The sequence below is a fragment of the Eubalaena glacialis genome, chromosome 10 (genome assembly GCF_028564815.1).
Source record: "Eubalaena glacialis isolate mEubGla1 chromosome 10, mEubGla1.1.hap2.+ XY, whole genome shotgun sequence".
Classification (NCBI taxonomy): Eukaryota; Metazoa; Chordata; class Mammalia; order Artiodactyla; family Balaenidae; genus Eubalaena; species Eubalaena glacialis.
In genome coordinates, this window is record NC_083725.1 from 24087147 (window position 1) to 24109199 (window position 22053).

At 52.3% G+C, this 22053-nt stretch overlaps 1 protein-coding gene and 1 pseudogene across 1 annotated transcript; one reads left to right on the forward strand and one right to left on the reverse strand.

Annotated features, from left to right (window-relative positions):
* Positions 1 to 8081: 8081 nt before the first annotated feature.
* Positions 8082 to 8846, reverse strand: LOC133099815 (serine/arginine-rich splicing factor 3-like; annotated as a pseudogene).
* LOC133099817 (thimet oligopeptidase-like) lies at positions 8845 to 15851 on the forward strand. The gene is given in 11 exon segments (XM_061203685.1): positions 8845 to 8912; positions 11826 to 12115; positions 12360 to 12566; positions 12768 to 12809; positions 12812 to 13098; positions 13100 to 13137; positions 13230 to 13587; positions 14409 to 14484; positions 14590 to 14718; positions 15346 to 15482; positions 15696 to 15851. Coding segments are annotated over 11 exon segments (1788 nt in total).
* Positions 15852 to 22053: the final 6202 nt, after the last annotated feature.

The following is a 22053-nucleotide window of genomic DNA, read 5'->3' on the forward strand; positions in this document are numbered from 1 at the left end:
AAGAGGTATTTTGGCAAGCTGTGCTAATGACCCAAAACATTGTGTTAAAGACATGTATGTCAAGGTATATGTGAAGAATAATGAATAAAATTAATTCATAAAATGTTAGCATGGACAAGAGTCAATATTTTTCAAAATTACTTCATCAAGTAAGTAGACATTTAAGTAGATCCTCTATATCCTAAAGTTTATACTTAAGTAGCTATTATCAAGGAACTAGATTCCTTGCTTAGCACCGACCTCAAGAACCATTTCAAAGGACTGAAATACAGTAAGAGCTCTCCCTAACTAAGTTTGTGAGTATTTTTTGGCATGACCTGATAAAAGGTTCACAAAATTAGTCAAATGGCCCCTGGAAATTATACTGCTCTTTGCAAGCTGTCATTAAGTAACTCTTACTCTGGAATAATTTTACTAGACATACATAAAATCACAATCATGAAAATACATGCCTGGGGAAAAAAACTCAAACTTTGTCCTATCTTGGTTTCCCCAGTGAAATCTTACTTTTTAAATTCACTGATTTTGTTGTCTGCCGGCAGACAAGAAGTAGCAGGCATGCAGTCTGCATCACATAGTGTTTCCACAAAAGTTTTGTTTCCATCCTAGGAATAGGACTATTTTGCAGTGAGTTATCGCAAATATGAAATTTACATATCTTAAATTACAAAGATGAAAAATTAATTATCGTTTACATTATTAAAAGAATCTTCATGGCCAATTCAACTCAGTAGATTTTCTTAGCTAATTAATTTGGATGTGAGTCTTAATAATGAGATCAGTAACTCCTGGTTGGTAGGATCTATGTCTTTACTAATCTATTTCTACCATAGCACTTCACACATCAAATGTCACAGACATAGCATATTTTATTTACTACATTTAAAATGTTTGAAAGAAACTAATACATTCAATTTTCAGAAAGAGCTTTGTAAGCATTCTCTAACTAAAATGTTCTATTTGTCTGCTGGTTATCAAGAACTCAGGATGCATTCTGAATAGCACCCTTTTAGCCTCCAACTCCCCACCAAACACTCTAAACTGAGCAGCTCTGAAATAGTTGTTAGCTCTTGTGTTGCTAATATATCCTACCCACAGTAAGAAGGGTTCTTGTGGTAGAAGGTGGAAAAGCAGTTATTATGCCAATACCACTGAAGTCTTATATTCCTATAGTCATATAGTAAATACCGTTTACATTATGGAAATCAAGGTTTATGCAATGTTTATGGCATAGACAATTGTGCTATAACACAATAAATGCATCCTGACGAACCTCACATTCTGCAAAACAGCACAGTAAAAATAATAGGACTGGACTTGCCTGGTGGTGCAGTGGTTGAGAGTCTGCCTGCTAATGCAGGGGACACGGGTTCAAGCCCTGGTCTGGGAAGATCCCACATGCCAAGGAGCAACTAGGCCCGTGAGCCACAACTACTGAGCCTGCGCGTCTGGAGCCTGTGCTCCGCAACGAGAGAGGCCGCGATGGTGAGAGGCCCGCGCACCGCGATGAAGAGTGGCCCCCGCTTGCCGCAACTGGGGAAAGCCCTCACAGAAACGAAGACACAATACAACCAAAAATAAATAAATAAATAAATAAATTTAAAATATGGAGGAAAAAAATCATTAAAAAAACATGACTTGATGTTTAAAAAAAGAATAATAGGACTTAGGGAAAAAATAGGACTGGGGACATTCTACTCAAAACTTAAGTAACTCTAATCAGAACACCACAAATAAAGAAATATGTCTTAACTTTTAAAAGAAAAGAGAACCCTGTTACAGCACTTTCAAGAAAGAACATTTAGCCAAACTAAGCCAAGACAAAGAAATTCAGGTGAATGAGAATCACATTAATTGTTTACTCTTTGACTTGGGGTATTCAAGTGTGTTAGTATACTTTACATTCAGCTCCTATTATCCTGTGGTACACAACCTAAAAATATTGGGAAAAACCATGTATGAACCCAAGTACCCTCAGACTTATACTACTGCCATCATTCACCTTAGATAGCCATATGTATAATCTAAATCAACACATTTTTGAAATTACCCCAGGAAAACAAATATAGACTAGAATTGTCCCAAGCAAACTGAAACATGGTCACTGCATCTACTTAATAATTGTACATGATATATAATATAGGAATATAGGCAACCACTAATCTCCTTTCTGTCTCTACAGATTTGCTATTATGGGCATTTCATATAAATGGGACCATACAATATGTGATCTTTTGAGAGTGGCTGCTTTTCTTTACAGAATGCTTTCACGGTTCCTCCATGTTGTAACATGGATCAATATTTCATTCCTTTTTATAGCTGAATGCTATTCTATCGTACGGATATTCCACATTTTGTTTATTCATTTGTCAGATTGACATTTGAATTTTTTCCACCTTTTGTTTTTAGAAATATGCTTCTATGAACATTCACGTACAAGCTTTTGTGCAGACGTAAGTTTTATTTCTCTTAGGTATATATTTAGTAGTGGAACTGCTGGGTCATAGGGTAACTCTATGTTTAACACTTGCAGGAACTGTCAAGCTGTTTTGTAAAATGGCCGCACATTTTGTAAAATGGCTCAGACTGTACTTTCTATCCGAAGGTATCCAAAGCCACTTTAGATGCAAAATGTTTAAAGTTGACCTTTGCTGCTGCCCAAATCGTAGCCATTGTGGGCAGTCTGCAAGATGGCATCTTAGGTTTGTCAGGAAGAAATTAGAATACACAAAGGGGGAAATAAGTGTACAATTACATAATGTAGATTTCATATTTAATTTTATGGGAAAAGCAATCATTAGGTGGCTTTTGGTTTTAACTGGAAATAGCCACTCATTGGGAAATAATTACTCGCTAATGGCCTTAGCGAGTCACTCTGGAGCTTCTCCTAGAACAAGAAAACCTAAGTTCTGCTCACAGCAGAACATGGAGACGGTGCCCAGTGCTGGCGAGGCAGCACAGAACAAGGGAGTCGTCGCTGGAGGGAGCGGAAGACAGTGCAGCCACTCTGGAAAGGAGTTGGCCAGCTTCCTAGAAAGCGAAACTACATTGCCCACTTTTCCCCAATGTCACCTCTTGTGAAAGTCCAGTCAGCGTCCCAGCAGGATCCTGACGTTGACACGACTGCCCCTGTCATCCGTTGCCCTGGGAAGGCCCCCGGCGGCTTTCGGTCTGGGGCTCTTCCCAGTCAGGCGAGCGTTTGTGTACAGCTTCTGTGTGGACTTCAGTCTCCATTTCCCCGGGGTAAGTGCCCATGACTGCGGTTGCCGAGTCCTGCGACGGCTGCTTTTTGAGGAAGTTTCGCAGTAGGGGAGCGCCTGGCCTGAGCCCCGCGTGCTGGCCTCTACCCATCTCTCTGCCGCCTCAACCCCAGGAGGGAAGGTCCACGTGGACCAGCGCTCCCTCTGCACCTGCTCTGCCCTCGGTCCTCAGGGTCACAGGGCTTCCCAAGAGCACGGGCAGCGTGGGCCCCTCCCTGTGTCCCGCCCCACCCCCGCCTCATCCGGGCCCCCCGCCCCCTGTGGCTTTGGTGGGAGGGTCTCAAGGAAGGACCCCCTCCTCCGAGCCTACTCCACCCTCAGCCCCCGCTCCCACAGAGCTTCCGTCCCGACGCCAGGCCCGTGGGGCTCCCGCAGAAGCAGCGCTGGGACTGCCGGGTTTCTACAGTTCTTCAGTTCGGACTCCATCTACCCGGAGTCAGAGCCCGCAGGTCAGGGCTCGGCCCACGCCAGCCACAGGTCCACGTCGTCCTCTGCGCTTGTGGCCGACAGGCTGTGTCAGGAGTTCCCACGCCCCCAGCCCGAGTTCCGTTCGTTGGCTAGCGCGGGCCCCCAGAACACAGGCCCCCAGTCCACGGACTAGAGCACCGGGCTATTGGAAAGGAACAGCCAGGTGGAAGGAGGAGGTGGGGAGGCGTGGGGCGGAGCGCGGGGCTTCTAGGCCGCCTGCAGGCACCCACCCCGCAGCTCTCTGAACCCCGTGTTTACCGAGATTTTGTTCCATGAGCACGATTACAGCGGGGGCCATGGGCAACGGATTCACGTTGCAACCCCTGGCCCTCTCCCCTCGCAGGAGGTGGGCAGGCAGGGGGGCTGTAAGATGCAAGCCGGCCTGCAGCTTTAGGTTTAGGAGCTGTGTGCCAGGACTGGGGGCCAAGACCCGACCCCTTTCTCCCGTAATTCACAGCGCGGCTCCTGCTGGGCACGGAGGCTGGGGGACGACGGGAGGCTGAAGAGCATGGCGTCCGCCTTCACCCCCTCCCTCCTCTCTTGGCTGAGCCCTCCAGCCGCGCGGGTTCCCAGTGGGGCCCCCCCGGGGGGCCTGTCCCTTCAGGTCCTCCCAGCTGCCTGACACCCCTCTGCCCCCAGCGTGGACCCCCAGAGCCCTCAGCTCTTCCCACTCCTGGTCCAGCAGGACGGGGTCCCTGCGGCACCCTGGACAGGCGGGCGATGGGCAGCCCGGCCCCTCCCGGGAGGCAGCCCCGTGGGGTGGGGAGGGGGGCGGGCCCTGCGAGCCACCCATGGTCGAGCGCGTCACCTTGGTGCGTGGCGTGGGGCGCCGTGGCTACACGCATCTTGATGGCCGGGATCAGACCCAGCTCTGCCACCAACTGGCTGGGTCCCCGGAGGCCGCTCACTGGACCCCATTGTCCCTGTTCACCATCTGCAACGTGCGTGACCCGAGGACTCCCTCACAGGTGGTCGTGAGGGCTGACCGAGTCGGTTTGTGTGGAGGACAGAGAACAGTGAGGCCAGCAGATGAGGAAAGAGCTTGTCACTCATGGTTCTGGGCAGGGGCACGCCTTGTCACCTAGGGCCTCCCAGGAGCACGAGGGTTCGGCAGGAATGAGGGGAGGGGTGGCTGGGGACTGGAGCCTGAGGTGTGGGTCCCCGGGAAGGAGCAGGCTCAGGATTGTCTAGAATGACCCCGGGGCTCCGGGCCTCTCCGGGGTGATGAGGGCAGGGGGACGGTGGCCCCGAGTGTGGGAGCCCCGTACAGAAGGGGCTGGGGTGCAGCCCTGCGCTGGCTGGTTTGCGTCAGAAAGTGACAGACGCGGTGAACGCGGGTACCTGGCCCGACCCAGGGCTCAGCGACAGTTCTTGTTCCTCAACACAAACGCTGTCCCGCTTCGGCCGGTGCTGTGCCTTGCGGTGGAGGAAACCGGGACTCAGAGGATTGTGGGACTTCTGCCCCCAGGGTGGGGCCCGGGCACGTGGGCCCCGAAGTCCTCCGGAGCGGCAGGCCCATGGAGCTTCGAGGCTGGGGGAGGTGAGGGTGTGGACAGTGGGGCTGCGCAGACTGCCTTGACACTTGAGAACCACTGGCCCGAGGGACCACGGGGACGCCCGTGGAGGGGGCCGCCCAGGAGAGGCGGCCTGCTGGCGCGGGGCGGGGTCCTGAGTGCCGCCCCGCCCTCCCAGGGCGCCCTGTGCTCCTGCCCAGTCGTGGCCGGTGGGGCCGTGAGGCTGCAGGGAGGCCAGTGCCCGGCACGGCGCCTGCTGCCCGCAGAGGCCCGGCGTCCCTCGGGCTGCTTCTGAGCCAGGCGTGCCCGACGAGCCCCTGCGCCTGGCAGAGCCAGCGGGCACGCTCCCCCAGCGCCCCTCCTGTCCTCGGACAGGCACGTCTGCTCAGCCCGGGAGCGGGGCCGGGCGCGCTGAGTCCTGGGCTGGGCAGGGGGCGCAGACTGGGCAGGTCCTCGAGGCGCCCCGCCTGCTGCTGGCCCGGCAGGGGCCCCGGGGAACCGGCACCTTCCTCTGCGCCCCACGTCGCTCCCTCCCCCAGGCTGGTCCATTTCTACCTGTTTCTGCAAACCAGATAGACCCTGAAGGGACAGAGACTTAGCTCCGTTGAAACGGCTGAAGCTTAGGCTGTCACCTTGGGGTAACCTCCTGAGGAGGGTCCTAACAGTTAGGACCCGAGACCCTTTCTTTCCCATCTCCCTCCTCTCTCCGCCTCATCCGCCTCTTCTCTTTGAACCCCCCTCCGTGCCCCCGCCCACCGATTTTACGGCCGTCTTCTTCCTTCAGAAAATCAAGAGCATCAAGAAGAAGTTGAGGACTTCCCTGTTAGTGCAGCGGTTAAGAATCCGCCTGCCCATGCAGGAGACATGGGCTTGAGCCCTGGTCCGGGAAGATCCCACATGCCACGGAGCAGCTAAGCCCGTGCGCCATAACTATTGATCCAGCGCTCTAGAGCCCGTGAGCCACAATTACTGAGCCTGTTTGCCACAACTGCTGAAGCCCGTGCGCCTAGAGCCCATGCTCCGCAACAAGAGAAGCCACTACAATGAGAAACCTGCTCACCGCAACTGGAGAAAGCCCGTGTGCAGCAACGAAGACCCAATGCAGCCACTAATAAATTAATTTTTTAATTTTTAAAAAATGTTTAAAAAATAAAAAAAAAGAAGCCGAGTCTCCTGTGCATCGACTTCGACAAGAACCTGAACGGGGACGTGACCTTCCTGCCATTCACGCGCGAGGAGCTGGGTGCGTGCGGGCCCCGCGGGGTGGTCGAGAGGCGTCCGTGTGCCCTGCCCCTGGGAGGGCCTTCTTCTCCTGAGGCGCTCAGAGTGTTTGGGTCCCAAGGTTCTGGATCCTTCCTAGGGGAAGGTGGCGGTCTGTCTACCGAGATTCTGCCCGAAGGAGGTTGTCCCTCGAGACCCCGCCCCGCCCCTGCTCTCCTGTGATGTTTCTTTAATCTCACAGGGTCCTCCCGCACCTGACCCGGCGTGGGGTCTTGAAGGGCTGGGGCCTGGGCGGCTTTTTCAGCTTCTGCCCTCTTCCCCGAATGCTTTATTTTGAAAACTTCACACCTGTAGGGAAGTGGCAAGAATAGTACCAGGGAGACCCAGTGTGCTCCCCGGGCCCGGCCTCCCTATGTGGATGCCATGTGTGCTTTTCCTGCGCTGGGGCCTCTGGACACATGGCCAGGAGCAAGGGCGCCTCCTGAGTCCCCGGGTGCAGGCCCCCCTCGGGAAGCAGAGCGTGGAGCTGTCCCCCAGCCGTCCCAATGGCGGTCTTCTTTTAAACATTAATTAATTAATTAATTTTTGGCTGCGTTGGGTCTTCGTTGCTGCACGCGGGCTTTCTCTAGTTGCGGCAAGCGGGGGCTGCTCTTCGTTGCGGGCACATGCCTCTCATTACGGTGCCTTCTTTCGTTTCGGAGCACGGGCTCTAGACGTGCCGGGTTCTGTAGTTGTGGCACGGGGGCTCAGTAGTTGTGGCTCCCAGGATCTAGAGCGCAGGCTCAGTAGTTGTGGCCTACGGGCTTAGTTGATCTGCGGCACGTGGGATCTTCCCGGACCAGGGCTCGAACCCGCGTCCCCTGCATTGGCAGGCGGATTCTTTTTTTTTTTCTTTTGGAACCAAAACTTTAATCCCAAGGATTGTCACAAAACATATTACAAATGACAGCATGAAAAAAAAACTGCACAGTAACTCAAAGTTCAGCTCTACAATACACTCTTAATCTGGCAGGACATTGGTGTCTTGAATACTCTCAAATTCCCAAGTAATATTACAAAGAGCTTTGTATTCATGTACAGCAATCTCACAGGGGACTTATGACCTTAATCAAAGGTAAACTAACTTTCTTGAAACTTCGATTCTAAAGTCACTGGACAACCTCTTGTCCGATGTGAAGACTAGTGGAATTTTTAAACCTCTAATCTAGGGTAAGGGTGCAGCTTTAATTTTTACCTGCTGGCTTGTGTTCACAGCACCTTTTAAAGACTGCTTGCTTAACTACAGCTGCATGCCATATCCCAGCTACAGAAAGCCTTTTCAATGTTTGCCAGTGTTTTTTCCATAATAGTAAACATCACACTTTAGCTGGGCAGGAGTCAGAGTTTTATTATCAATCTAGGCAAGACCAGAAATTCAAAGCAAATTCAATTTTGCTTAAGGGAACATTGTAAGGTAACAATTCTTCATATTACATGCCTCATAGGACCCATTTCAAACCATAGAGAATGACACCTTTATGTGTCACTGTCCCAAGAGACAAACAAATGTGAACAGCTAAAACATTTAAAAAGTGCACCAAGCTTTGGAAGTCTCAAACACAACTTGAATTTTCTGTACATACTCCTGTCAAATGAAGTTATTGCCTGTACACCACTCCTCTTGCAAAGTGGTCTTCTATTTCCTTTCATTTGACCTAGATCGGCTAGGAGACCTAGAGAAAGATAGGGACGGCTTGTGATTTCTCTCCTGGGACAGGGATCTCTCTCTTCTCCTATATCTAGAAAGGGACCTGCTCTGGCTGAGGGAGAAGCTTCTCCATCTCGGAGATGTGTGGCGAGGTGGAGGACTCCTCCTCCGATAATCATCTCGAGGGCGATGACCCCAAGAAGGAGGCGGTCACGATTTCGACTTCTCTTTTCCCCATTAGACAGGTCCACTCTTACTCGGCAGCCACATAGTGTTCTCCCATCTAGTTCTCGGACAGCATCGGCTGCATCTCGGGGATCTTCACGTTCAACAAGAGCGAAGCCGGGAGGGTTTTTAGCAACCCACACACTTCAGAGTGGTCCATAATAGCCCAAAGCTCGTTCCAATTCAGTCTTGCTACCACTGTTTCCAAGATTCCCTACATAAACTTGACAGTCCAACGGACAGGAATCACGATGCAAGACCCTTGTGGCTCCTGGGTTTCACGGGCCACAGGGTGATCCCGGGCCTCTAGAATCTGGCAGCTGAATCTGCTCGCACAAGCTGTCCTGTGGGGACGCTTTTCCCCCTATGTGTCCGGCCCGGGGCCCTACTGGCTTGGCCCGGCCTCCCGGGTGAGAGGGTGAACCCCAGCTCCCTGGAGCAGACACTCAGAGCCCTGTTGACCGGACTCATGGGACTGGGGCAGCGGCTGCACATGTGTGGCCAGCCTGGTGGTGTTTGGCCCCGTCTGCAGTTCCAGTACCAGCCAAGAAAGAGCCTCGCTGTTTAACTTCCTCCTGGTTATGTAAGGATCCCTGGTGTCATTTGACAGAAATGTAGATGGTGTGTTCTTTCTCTGTTTTCTCCCTGCTTCCTCTCCTCTGTGTCTCTGTCTGTCTCTCTCTCTCTGTCCCTCTCCCTCTCTGCCTCTCCTTCCCTCCTGCTCCCACTCCTTCCTGAGAGAGGATAGACAGAGTGTGAGAGAGGGAGACTCAGAGGGAGAGGGAGGGAGAGGGAGGGAGAGGGAGAGAGGGAGAGGAAAGAGGGAGAGGGAAGAGGGAGAGGGAGAGAGGGAGAGGGAGGGAGGTCTCTTCCTCCCTCCCTCTCCCTCTCTCCTCCTTCTCTCCCTCCCTCCCTCACCCTCTCTCTCTCTCCCTCCCTCCATCACCTTCCCTCCTTCTCCCTCTCCCTCCCTCCATCACCGTTGCTCCTCCCTCTCCCTCCCTCCCTCTCCCTCTCCCTCTCCCTCCGTCTCACCCTCTAGAGACGGAGGGAGAGGGAGAGGCGGGAGAGAGGGAGGGAGGGAGAGGGAGAGAGGGAGAGGGAGAGAGGGAGGGAAACAGAGAGAGAGAGGGAAGGAGAGAAGTCTCCTTCCCTCTCTCTCTCTGTTTCCCTCCCTCTCTCCCTCTCCCTGTCTCCCCCCTCTCTCTCCCTCTCCCTCGTCTCTGCCTCTCCCTCTGTCTCTCCCTCTCTGGGAGGGAGTGAGGAGATGGAGAGACGGAAAGAGAGGGAGAGTTGGAGGGAGAGGGAGAGGGAGGAGCGGGAGAGAGGGAGAGGGAGAGGGAGGGAGGGAGGGATAGAGGGAGGGAGGGAGGGATAGAGGGACGGAGGGAGAGACGTTTCTCTCTCCGTCCCTCTATCCCTCTCCCTCTCCTTCGCCCACCTCCCTCTCCATCTCCCACCTCCCTCTCCCACTCTCTCTCTCCCTCTCCCTCCACCTCCTTCCCTCTCCAGAGAGGGAAGGAGGTGGAGGGAGAGGGAGAGGGAGAGAGAGGGACGGAGAGGGAGAGAGGGAGGAAGAGAGGGAGAGGGAGGGAGGAAGAGGGAGGGAGGGAGGGAGAGGGAGGGAGGGAGAGGGGAGAGAGGGAGAGGGAGAGGGAGAGAGGGAGGGAAACAGGGAGAGAGAGGGAAGGAGAGAAGTCTCCTTCCCTCCCTCTCCGTTTCCCTCCCTCTCTCCCTCTCCCACTCTCCCCCCTCCCTCTTCCTCTCTGCCCCCTCCTTCTCCATCTCCCTCTCCCTCCGTCTCTCCCTCTAGAGATGGAGGGAGAGGGAGAGGGGGGAGAGAGGGAGGGAGGGAGAGGGAAGGAGGGAGAGGGAGAGAGGGAGAGGCAGAGAGGGAGGGAAACAGGGAGAGAGAGGGAAGGAGAGAGGTCTCCTTCCCTCCCTCTCCGTTTCCCTCCCTCTCTCCCTCTCCCTCTCTCCCCCCTCCCTCTCTCTCTCTGCCCCCTCCCTCTCCCTCTCCCTGTCTCCCTCTCCCTCGTCTCTGCCTCTCCCTCTGTGTCTCCCTCTCTGGGAGGGAGTGAGGAGATGGAGAGACGGAGGGAGAGGGAGAGTTGGAGGGAGAGGGAGAGTTGGAGGGAGAGGGAGAGGGAGAGAGGGAGGGAGAGAGGGATAGAGGAAGGGAGAGACGTCTCTCTCTCCCTTCCTCTATCCCTCTCTCCCTCTCCTTCTCCCACCTCCCTCTCCCTCTCCCACCTCCCTCTCCCACTCTCTCTCTCCCTCTCCCTCCACCTCCTTCCCTCTTCAGAGGTGGTGGAGGGAGAGGGAGAGAGATGGAGGGAGAGGGAGAGAGGGAGGGAGAGAGGGAGAGGGAAAGACGTAGAGGGAGAGAGGGAGAGGGAAAGTGGGACAGGGAAATTGGGAGGGAGAGAGGGAGAGGGAGAGGGGGAGAGGGGTAGGGGGAGAGGGAGAGGGAAAGAGGGAGAGGGAGAGAGGGACAGGGAAAGAGGGACAGGGAAAGAGGGACAGGGAGAGAGGGAGGGAGAGGGGGACAGGGAGAGAGGGAGGGAGAGAGGGACAGGGAGAAAGGGAGGGAGAGAGGGACAGGAAAAGAGGGACAGGGAGAGAGGGAAGGAGAGAGGGAGAGGAAGGGACAGAGAGAGGCAGAGGCAGAGATGGAGGGAGAGGGAGAGGGAGAGTGAGAGGCAGGGAGGGAGAGGGAGGGAGGAAGAGAGGGAGAAGGGCTGAGGAGGGGGGCTCCCTCCCCCTCCCATGCTCTCCCCACTGCTTTCTCTTTTTTCTGCTTCAACAGACACCAGGCACCTTTTAGATCAGCCCTGAAGTCAAGGTTGATGCTTGGACGGCCTGACCTCCCCGCTGACTTCCAGCCCTGGACCACAGCTGGGAGATGAAGTCTACGGGGCCCTGGGCGGGGGGTTGCACAGGGCCCTTCTCTGACGCCCAATCTCTCCTCGTTTACGAGGCAGCCGCCAGCTCCCCTCTCTGACTCCCCAAGATTTTGGGACTTTTTAATATGTGTCCATAACGCCATGAGCTATTATTTAACTTTTCTACGAGGACCCATTTCCCGAAATGCAGTGGTTTTCGGCCTTGGCTGCACTAGAGAACCCCCAGGGAAGGGAGAGAAGTCTCTCCCTCCCTCTCTCTCCCTCTCCCTCCGTATCTCCTTCTGCCTCTCTCCCTCTCCCTCTCCCTCTGGGGTGATGCCTGATGAGCTCAGATTCGCAGATGTTCCCCCCATCCCCTCTCTGTGCCTTGCGTGGGGTCTGGGCCTTCTCACTGTGGCCCGGGCACGGCCTTGACATTCAGACTTCGGTTCCTGTAAGGACACTTGTGTTTGGTCCATACCGCGTGTGGCTGCAGTCTGTGCTTCTGCCGTTTAGCATCTTCAGTAGATGGGGGCTGTGCACGAGCCCTTCATCTTCCCCGCAGACACCACTGGTGCTTGCTGGGCCTCGCGGGTGATGCGGGGGGCACGGGGAACAGCCCTGTGTCCCCACCTTCTTGGGCTGCAGACAGGCCACGTTGGGCCTGTGGTGACTGGGGGCTCCCAGGAGAACCCCACCGCAGAACCGGAGAGGTGGCCCCAGAGAAGGTGGCGTACGCCTGGGGCCGGGCCTCACCAGCGAGCCACGGGCCACCTGCAGCAACAGGCGTCTCGCCGTCCAGGGGCTGGGTGTTCGGGCGCCTTGGGGATGAGCTGCTGTCTGCACAGCAGCCGAGTTTGTATTGTTGAGCCCGGGGAGGCCCCTGGGTGGCTCCTGGAGAGGCTGGTCGCATTTCTTCCTGCCCTTGGCCTTAGAGCCAAGGTTCACGGTTCACGACATTTCTGGTTCCAAAAGGACCTGTGTTAATAAAGACCACGTGTTAGGACAGCACCAAAGTGTCTAGAAATCCGGGCCAGGAGGAGGAGGCAGGGGGATTGGCTGTGCCCGCCAGTGGCCTGAGAGCCCTGCCCGCCCGCAGAGACCTGGCCCGGGGTCCCGCGGGGAGGGCATGGCCCACGGTCCCCAGCGCTGGCCGTCTCTGGGTTCCAGGAGAACTGCACGATCCTCGGGGAGCTGGTGAGGCTGCAGGCCCAGAAGTCCTGCCTGCTGGGGTTCAGCACGCGTGCCGACTCCGTGCTGGTGATGAACATGGCCAAGACCAGCCAGGTGGTGGCCACTTTCCTAGGTAATCCCGCCTCCACCTGAGTCCCAGTGGGGAGGGCGTCAGGCGGACCTTAACTGGACGTGGTGCTGCCTGAGACCCTACTGTGTCAGCCCTTGGGGGTCACCTTCCCGGACCCTTCATTCTGCCTCGAGGGGCGCAGGGTGGGGGGCGGCTGGGGGGCCGCCACAGGGACGTAGCCGAGCCTCTCCCCTCCGCCCGCAGATGAGCTGGCCCACAAGCTGAAGCCCCTCGGGGAGCAGGAGCGTCCGTGATCCTGGAGCTAAAGAAGGCCGAGTGCCAGAGGCGGGGCCTGCACTCTGACGGGCCCATCAACGCCTGGGACCTGCGCTACTACATGAACCAGGGGGAGGAGACGCGCTACCACGAGGACCAGTACCTGCTCAATGAGTCCTTCCCCGTGCAGGTGGTCACGCGCGGGCTGCTGGGCATCTCCCAGGAGCTGCTGGGGCTGACCTTCGACCTGGAGGAGGGCGCCAACGTGTGTCACGAAGACGTGAGGCTCTGCACGGTCCGGGACGCGGCCTCGGGCAAGGTCATCCATCGGCAAGTTCTACCTGGACCTCTACCCTCGGTGCGTGCGTGCGTGCGTGCGTGCGGGAAACTGTCGGCCGTGGGCCGGAGCTCCTCTGCGGAAGCTGGGCCTCACCCTGCGTCCCTCCCCAGGGAAGGGAAGTCCGGGCACGCGGCCTGCTTCGGCCTGCAGCCGGGCTGCCTGCCGCAGGATGGGAGCCGCCAGATCGCCATCGTGGCCATGGTGGCCAACTTCACCAAGCCCACGCCCGACCCGCCCTCCCTGCTGCAGCACGATGAGCTGGAGACCTACTTCCACGAGTTCTGGCAAGCGATGCACCAGCTCCGCTCCCAGGTGGGTGCGGGCGCGGGGCTGCGGGCAGGGGCCGGGGAGGGCCCGGGCGCGCGTGGTCCTCAGGCAGGCCCTCGCCACGGGATTCTTCCGCTGATGTCACCCCACACGTGGCGACGCCCTCGGTGTCAGCTTCCGTCATCAAAGCCCAGGCACTGGGCGCGTAAACAACAGAAATGGATGTCCTTGAGACTCTGGAGGCTGGAAGCCCCAGATCAAGGAGTCAGGACTGGTTCCCTGCATGTTAAGTACATGTACTCAAGAGTTGCCTTTAAAAAAGACAAAAGAAAAGAAAGGCACGTGGCATGCAAGTCTGGTGACAGGCGGCGATGAGAACCAGAGGGAACGCTCTGGGGCCGGGAGCGCTGCGCCCTGTGAGGCCCTGGGGCTGCTGCCAGTCTCCGTGGAGGCTCAGCAAGTCCCAGTGACTTCCCCACGGCGGGGGGCGGGGGGGGGCCCAGCTCAGCATCTGGGCCCAGGACCCACTGCTCGTTCAGTCTTCCTGCGGTCAGCCCTTTGTCCTGAGAGCGATGCTCTCACAGGCTGCACCGGAGCGCGTGGGGACACTTTACTGAGCTGTGCAGCCATCACTACTGCCCTGTTCTGGAACATTTCCATCACCACAAAAATGTCCCTCACGCCCTTAGTTATCACTCTCTCCCCTCCCCTGCCCCTGACAACCAGGAACCCACTCTGACTCTGTGGATCTACCTGTTCTGGACGTTTCCCCTCAGTGGGGTCACACCCGGTGTGTCCTTCTGTGTCTGACTTCTCTCGCTGAGCATCGTGTTCTCAGGGTCCTTGCACGTGGCAGCGAGTGTCAGGGTTTCACACCTTTGCGTGGCTGAGCCCCGGAAAAAAGAAAAAAGAAAAGAAAGGCATGTTGCCTGCGAGTCTGGTGACAGCCGGTGATGAGAACCAGAGGGAAGGCTCTGGGGCCGGGGGCACCACACCCTGTGAGGCCTTGGCGCTGCTGCCAGTCTCGGTGGGGCACGAGCAGCGCCGTCCCCCAGGGGCTGCGGGACAAGCTCATAAAGTCCCTGCAGGCCAACCCAGGTGCGGCCGGGCTGAGGGAAGGAAAGGGGGCGCCCGGATCGCCCGGCTGGAAAGCGCGGCCCGGACACAGTGCCATCCCCCCATCTCCTTCCTCCCGCCCCCCAGGCCTCTTCAACCTGCGCCAGATCGTCCTGGCCGAGGTGGACCAGGCCCTGCACACGCAGACGCCCACGGACCCGGCCCAGGAGAATGCCCACCTCTGCCAGGAGATCCTCGGGGGCCCAGCCACGCCAGGTAGCCAAGCGCAAGCCGGGCCCACCTTAGCGGTCGGTTGGCGACTACTGCCCAGGTCAAGAGGATCGTCTGGTGGTGTGTGAAAGGGGACCGACTGACAGGCTCTGGCCGAGGCCCAGTGACCTCTGGCCTCTTTCTGCCTCGGTTCCTTGGCTGCTCCCTCCAGCTGTGGCCCGCGGAGTCCGAGGGGGGGGTGGGCATATCTGCACGTGCTTTCTGGAGAGCCTGGAAGAGGCAGGAGAGGGCTTCATAGCCCGGACGGAACGCGTCGACGAGGTTTGCCCGTGCGTGTCGGTGCGGACACGCGGTTCACTCCCTCGTGAGCGCTTTAACCCGCGCTCTCCCCGTGCTGGAGGGCGAGCCCTGACTCATCCCTCGGAGCCTCAGCGGCTGACCTTGTAAGAGGCTTAGGGGTGAACCCTCGTGAGCTTCAGCAGAAAGTCGGCAAAGATTGATTTGTGTCCCTCCACTGAGTTGCCCGCAAGGTCCCTGTTTTCTACAAGTGTTGGGCCAATACTCCCTCTAGTGGCAGGGGACTCAGACAGGGCTGTTTGAGGCCCCCGCTCTGGGGAAGGGGCACTGAGAGGCCAGGGGGCCGGGCAGGAGCCTCTCCACGTTGTGTCCCAGGGACCCACCTGCCTGCGACCTTCGGCCGCCTGGCAGGAAGATACAACGCCCAGTCCCATGGCTACCTGTGCAGCGAGGTGTACTCCGCGGACACGTTCCACACACGCTTCAAGCAGGAGGGCGTCCTGAGTGGCAAGGTGAGAGGCCGTCCTGCCGCGCAGACCAACACGGAGGTCCTTGGCCTGGGCCTAGATGCTTGTGCCGCCCGCCTGGGCCTGCCAGGCTCTGAGGGCCCTGCCCTGGACCTCCTGCTCCCCTGCCCTTTGTTCAGTCACAGCAGAGGTGGCCACACCCACACCCTCAGTGAAGGCGGAGCTCCACCCTCCTGCAGTCCCGCCCCCTCTCGGCAGGTTGCCATGGACTACAGAAGCTGCATTCTGAGGCCAGGCGGCTCCGAGGATGCCAAGGGCATGGTGAAACTCTTCCTGGGTTGTGACCCCACGCAGGACGCCTTCCTCCTGAGCAAAGGGCTGCAGGTTGAGGGCTGCAAGCCGCCGGCCTGCTGAAGGCACGGGGTTCTGCCCACCCAGGCGGGCCCGGTGCCTTAGCGCCCCGCCGGGGCGGGGGAGGGGCCGCGTGTTCTCTCAGCCCCTGAGTCCCTGGCGGCCGGCCTCGGCCAAAAGTCTCCACCTGGACGTGTCTGGAGAGCCTGGCGTCAAGGCTCCCCCTTGTTGCACTAATGCAATCCCTTCCTGGGGAGCTTTCCTGCTTACAAAACGGTTCTTTGAAAACGCAGCCATTAATAAAAAGACTCCACTCCTGCTCTCTGCCTGCGGTCCCTTCCACCACAGGAGCGGCATGGGGGCCATCACACTGGGGGGAGTTCTGACCTTGGTCGCGGATCAGCCCTGCGGCCGTTGCAGGCTGCTCTCTGCTGGTGTAGCGTCTGGGTCACTGGGAGATGGCTGAGCTGTGGGGTGAGTTCAGACGGAGATGGCTCCCCCTACCCCGGCTGGGCCGGCTCTCCAGTGAGGGGGTGTCAGGTTCCTGCCGGCCTCTCGCCTGCCCGGCACTGTTCGGCATGTCGGGGGCTGTGATTGGCTGCAGCTGGTTCTGGCGGTGGGCACAGCTGCGGGAAGCCCGGCTGTGGCTGTCCCTGTCCCCGTGCCCTGTCCTCCTGCTCACGGCCGGCCGGCTGGCTCCCTCCGCTCTTCGGCAGCTGCTGAAGTCTGGACCACAGCAAGGGGCCGCCTTCCTGGGTCCTAGCAATTCTTCCCAAAGGCCTTAGGGATGTGGTTTGGTGGCAGTAGGAATTCAGAGAGGGTGCTGCCCCACTGGAGCGCTAGGGTGGGTCTGGACCGTCCAGTGTGTCCTTCCCTGGCCTTTGAGCTCCTCGGGAGCCCTGCCTCCGGCCCTTCGCCCCCACAAAGGACATGTTCATCTTCTTTTGAACATGTCATGCCCATTTTTGCCTTGGTACTTGCCATATTGCACAACTTTAAAGTCTTATCACTGTGGTTACTTTGCTGTTCCTTTAGCTCAGAATTTTCTCCCTCCATAAGTAGTCAACTCCTACATTTCCTTTAAAGTCCAGTTTAAAACCTCAGTCTCTTAGCAAGTCTCCAAACGTATGGCCCCTACTAGTATCTTTCATCTACTTATAACACTTCCATTGCAGGCAGAGTAGGTCTACAGAATATTCCACTTTAATTTTTTAATCTACATATAGTTTGTTTCTCTAATGGGGGCGGCAAGGATGTTTTAAGTTCCTTACACACATTATGTCATTTAATCCTCACAACAACCCTAGAGAAGGATATTATTTTCACAGATGGGGAACTCAAAACCCTCCCAGAAAACTTGTTTAATCAAAAGAATAAGTTACTAAAGCAAACACTGGTATGGCAATAAGAAAAACAAAAAATAACTCAAGTCTTAAATGGCTGCTTAATTTTTTTTTAAATTAGTAATTAAAATTTAACATCCTTTCAATAATCATTCTCTGAAGGGAAGTTGAGACAAGAAACTTAAAATTAATTTCGGGTCTGTTTTATCTTTGGTGTGTTTTTCTCATAAATCTGTCTATAATGTTATTCTGATTCATTTCTGTGCCACAAGTCATAGACTGAGATACAAAAGTTTAAGAGTACTATTATTACGCATTCTCAAGTACAAATTTAAAAAAAAGTTCTTAAAAAAAGGAATTCAGGGCTGAGAAAAGACCACGATAGAGGATCTTTGGGAAGGGAGAATCTTTGGAAAGGGCTCCTTGGGAAAGGAGAATGACAGAGGGAGAATTATGTAATGCAAATAATATTCTAATTTCAAATTTTTCATAAATTTTACATTACGGGTTTGATGAACATGTTTTACTTAGCAGTATTATGTGCATACTCTGTGGATTATGTTCTCATTTTTAATATCCTTGATCTATCTTTTAAAAAGTCACTTTTTGTGCCAATTACATAAAACCAGAAAATGAAGGTAGTGCTACAAAGCTTCAGAAAGCACCTCTGATAGAAGTTAATATTGCACAACTGGCTCTTATAACTCAGATAGCTGAGGTTCTGATCCACAAGTCATGATAAACAGAATCTTTGAACCCAAGGAAACGGCACTCACTCACTATACACTGGCTCTGTCTCTACCTAATATATAAATATATTTCATGTATGTATTTCACCAATCTTACCATGCAAGCCTCCATTCAAGCAGTGTGCATTTCATCTGTTGTATGCTCTTGATCTGCGCCTGCTTCCAAAAGAAATTGCACCATCTCTAGATGTCCTAAACCAAAAGTTTATAAGATTACTTAAAAATATTTTATTATTCCCCAAAAATAAAATTACAATATTTTGAAAAGTTATATTTCACTTAGAGCAATACATTTATTACCATAATACTAAAGTCAGCTACAAGCCACCCTCAACTGCCCAACACAAATTATACAAGTGATCTGTGCTGTTCTACTCCTTACCCTGTTACCCTAGAAACTGCTACTACTAAAATCCTTGCTGTAGGTGAGCAAAGGTGGCCCTAAAATGCAACACCCAGAATATCCCCTCTACAACCTTTTTAGGGCCCAGGCATGCCATAGTTATTTTATTTATACTATAGACTAAATTCATTTTTGTGAACTAGTAGCCTGGGATGATAATCATCACTGAAGTTATTTCTATGAGGAAATGAGCTTTAAGTTTCAATAACTAACTCACAGACATTTTAGAAACAACCTGCTTGTAAGTTGGAAACCGTATATATAAAAATATTCTTGAAACAACACCATTTATATTTATTCATTTATTTAGATATAAATATATATATACACATACATATATATACACACACACATATATTTATGGAGTTTCAAATAAACCATATGCTTCAGTTCAGATAAAGATTACCTTGTGAGTAGTTACAATGAACATCAATTATATTTTAAAAAGGACTTCAGATACTATGTAAGAAACAGTAGAAAAGTGACTAATTTTTTTCCAACTTCATCTGGAATGAGCTGCAGTCAATTTTCAGTCAACTGGGAATGGAGGAAGGAGTGGATGGCGGAATCATGAACAGTTAAAATTAACTCTGGTGAATAAGTGTAGCACCTGCCATGCCTTGTTTTTGCTAACAAACTATCTCTCCTTCCTCTCTGTCATTCTCCCTTCCCAAAGATCCACATCAGTGCTTAGTCTCAGCCTGAATTCTATCCCTTCCCCATCTCCTCCTTGTCAATCTGTATCCTAAGAGACCTCACCAGAAATAGAGGAAAGTAAGAGTGTCCATGGATCCTTGGAAGTGGTAGAGATGTTCTCCACCAGCTCAGTTCTATATCCAGTTTCTCTAACGAAAGCCTGCAAGCCCCAACCTCAGCATGGTGGGGCTACAAGCATAGGCGAGAGGGAAGAGTAGTTATACATAGCCCCATCTCAAAGCTCATTGGCCAGCTGGGTCTCAGTAGTAAAATGGAGCTAGTTCCAGTTTCAAAAGTATTTGATGGAAAGGTGAGACAGAGCCACCCAATCAGCCTGCCCTGGAGAGGCTGCCCCAAGGCTTAATTCCTCCCCTCCCAATGAAGATCAAAGTCTGCGTAACTACTAAACACAACTGGAGAAGTAAGAGACCTCAGGTGTGCTTCCTAAGTACCCTTAATCTGAATTATCTGTAACACGAGATAATCAAAAGTCCTTTAGAGCACATTTTTACATTTAACTTAAATTTTAGTCATTTATGTGGCTAAGGAGTATTTTAGCCATGTTTTTTAAGTGAAGTTATTCCAAAAGACCTAACAAAACCCTGGCCACTCTGAAGTACTGATAGAATGAAACAAAACAACAGGAGGGCCAACACAAGGGGGAAGGAATCAAAGCCCTGGGTGCAAAATTTAAGGAGACATTCACTCACAAGCTAGTGTACGTGAAGATTCAGCCATTGAGAGTGAGTGCCTCCTTCACTTTTGTACCTTGCCTTGCAAGAGCTTTTTCTTGATGCCTCTGGGTTAAAAATGTATCACTTATTTTATGATACAATCATGACACAGCTGCAGATGGTAGAAAACATTGAAGTGAATGGCTATGCAGGTATAAAATTTCATGAAATTTTGTTTTTAAAAAGTTTCTTAGTTTATAGCAATTTATCTGTCAAAAAGGTTGATTCCGAAAAATGTCTGGCTCTGTGGCTGTCTTTTTAGAATCTAGAATCTAAATTAACTAGCTGAAGACCAAGTATCTTTCCAGACAATTATCTTGCCCCCCCCCAAAAGAAGATATTTTACTCTATTATCAATATTTTCAGGTTGATCGCCAGAGGGCCGTGCAGGCGGCCTCCTCAGACCCTCCTTCGTGCTTCCACTCACTCCACGCAGAGGCCAGGGGAGCCCAGTGCTTTCCTCTCCGCCGCTTCCTGTACTCACCCATCGCCCCGGGCGCCCGGCTCCACGCCCGGTAGCGACCCGCCTGCAGGCTGGCGAGCTCGCAAGACAATAATTTTTTTTAAACTTTTATTTTTAAAGGCAGTAGTGAAAGCATAAGTGTTATACATTAGGAAGGGGACTTTTCAGCATGGTTTGGTCATAGACACATGTGATTCAATATTATAGAGTGGTAAAAACTATGTCCTCCTATCTTTAACCATGGTCCAGACAATGAGTCTTTCCAGAGAAAAAGTTGCATCTCAATGAAATTTTCTCTGTTAAAATATCTACAATTTTTCAATCCAATGGGAGAAGACAAAAAAAAAAAAAAGAGAGGAAATAATCATGGAAAAATGAACACAGGTTAAAATGAACAGGTGAAAAATTAAATAATGTTTCAGATTAAGGTTTTAGAAAACAAAAGATATCAAAGAGCAGTGCAAAGTGCCAAACCAAAAGTACAGATCAAAGGTACTAAAACTGTTTAAAGGAGACAATGCATGCAGAAAGAATATGAAAGGATTTTGACCAAAATAACTAATTGGTATAAGAAAAAAAGAGAAGAAGGAGTGTAGCACTGGTAGACGAGCATAAAATTTCTAGATACTAGAATACAGGGTTTACTATAGGAAAAGTCAAAGCTACAAGTTAGATCACAGAAGGTATTAAATTTCAATCAAAAGTGCTTTTCTGACACAAGGTCCCCTTATGCCACATTGTATCTTAACTAAGTTTGGTGAAAATTTACTAAGAAAAATGCATCTCAGTCTTTTCATGAGGGATACTAAGTGCAGAAGAAATATGTTTTCTTATTGATTTAAAACGTCTCCATAAAAGTTCTTTTTCTTTGGCCGCGCAGCACAACTTGTGGGATCTTAGATCTCTGACCAGGGATCCAACCCGTGCCCTCAGCAGTGAGAGCCCGGAGTCCTGACCACTGGACCGCCAGGGAATTCCCATCCATAAAAGTTTTCATATTGATTTTTAAAGCCCACTATTCTTGATATGTGAAAAACTTGATAACTTAAAAATCAGTAGATTCAAGTGACTATGAAATTCTATATATAGATTTTTAAAAAGACATTAGGATGAAAGAAAAGAATAGGAACGGATGTCTATTATATTCTCTCCCACCCCCCAGTTTAAGATTAATGAAGAATAAACTAATTTCAAGGATACTGTTAGGATCTAAAGACCTAGGTACCATTACTGCTTCATCTGCTACCTGTGAGACCTAAGCAAGTCTCTCAGCCATCTCTAGATGCTTATTCTGCGTAATTTTTTCATGAATTTTTCACATGACTTATTATACATATTTACTGTCTTTCTAAACTCCATGGAAATAGGCACTTTGTTTGGAGCACTGATATATATACAGCAACTAGAACTATGCTCATCACATTGTCAGGACTCAAATAACTCTTGAATAAATAAAAAGATGGTTTGGGGACCCTTCCCTTTCAGATTCTAAAAGGTTGCAGTGTATTTGGAGAAGGGAGAGGTAGTTACAAAAAATAAAGTTAAAGGTATATTTTATAGATATAGAAAAATCAAATATTAGGTAGCAGGTAGGGCAAAATGCTATCTTCATTGATTTACTAAACACACTTTTATTACAAACAGTCTTTGTACAAGAGATATTGCTGATTACTACTATGAGATGTGTAAAATTAAGCCTACTACCTAGGAGCTTATTTCTTTAATGTGAGAGTAAAAGTATACCATAACAATAATACAAGGTAGAAAGTGCATAAGATGAAGAGAGGGGAAGAAAAAGAGCCATAGGAGTTCTGAAGAGGAAGCAGAAGAGGACTTCCTCCTTTAACACCAATTCCTCTTTTCCCACCTGGAAAAAT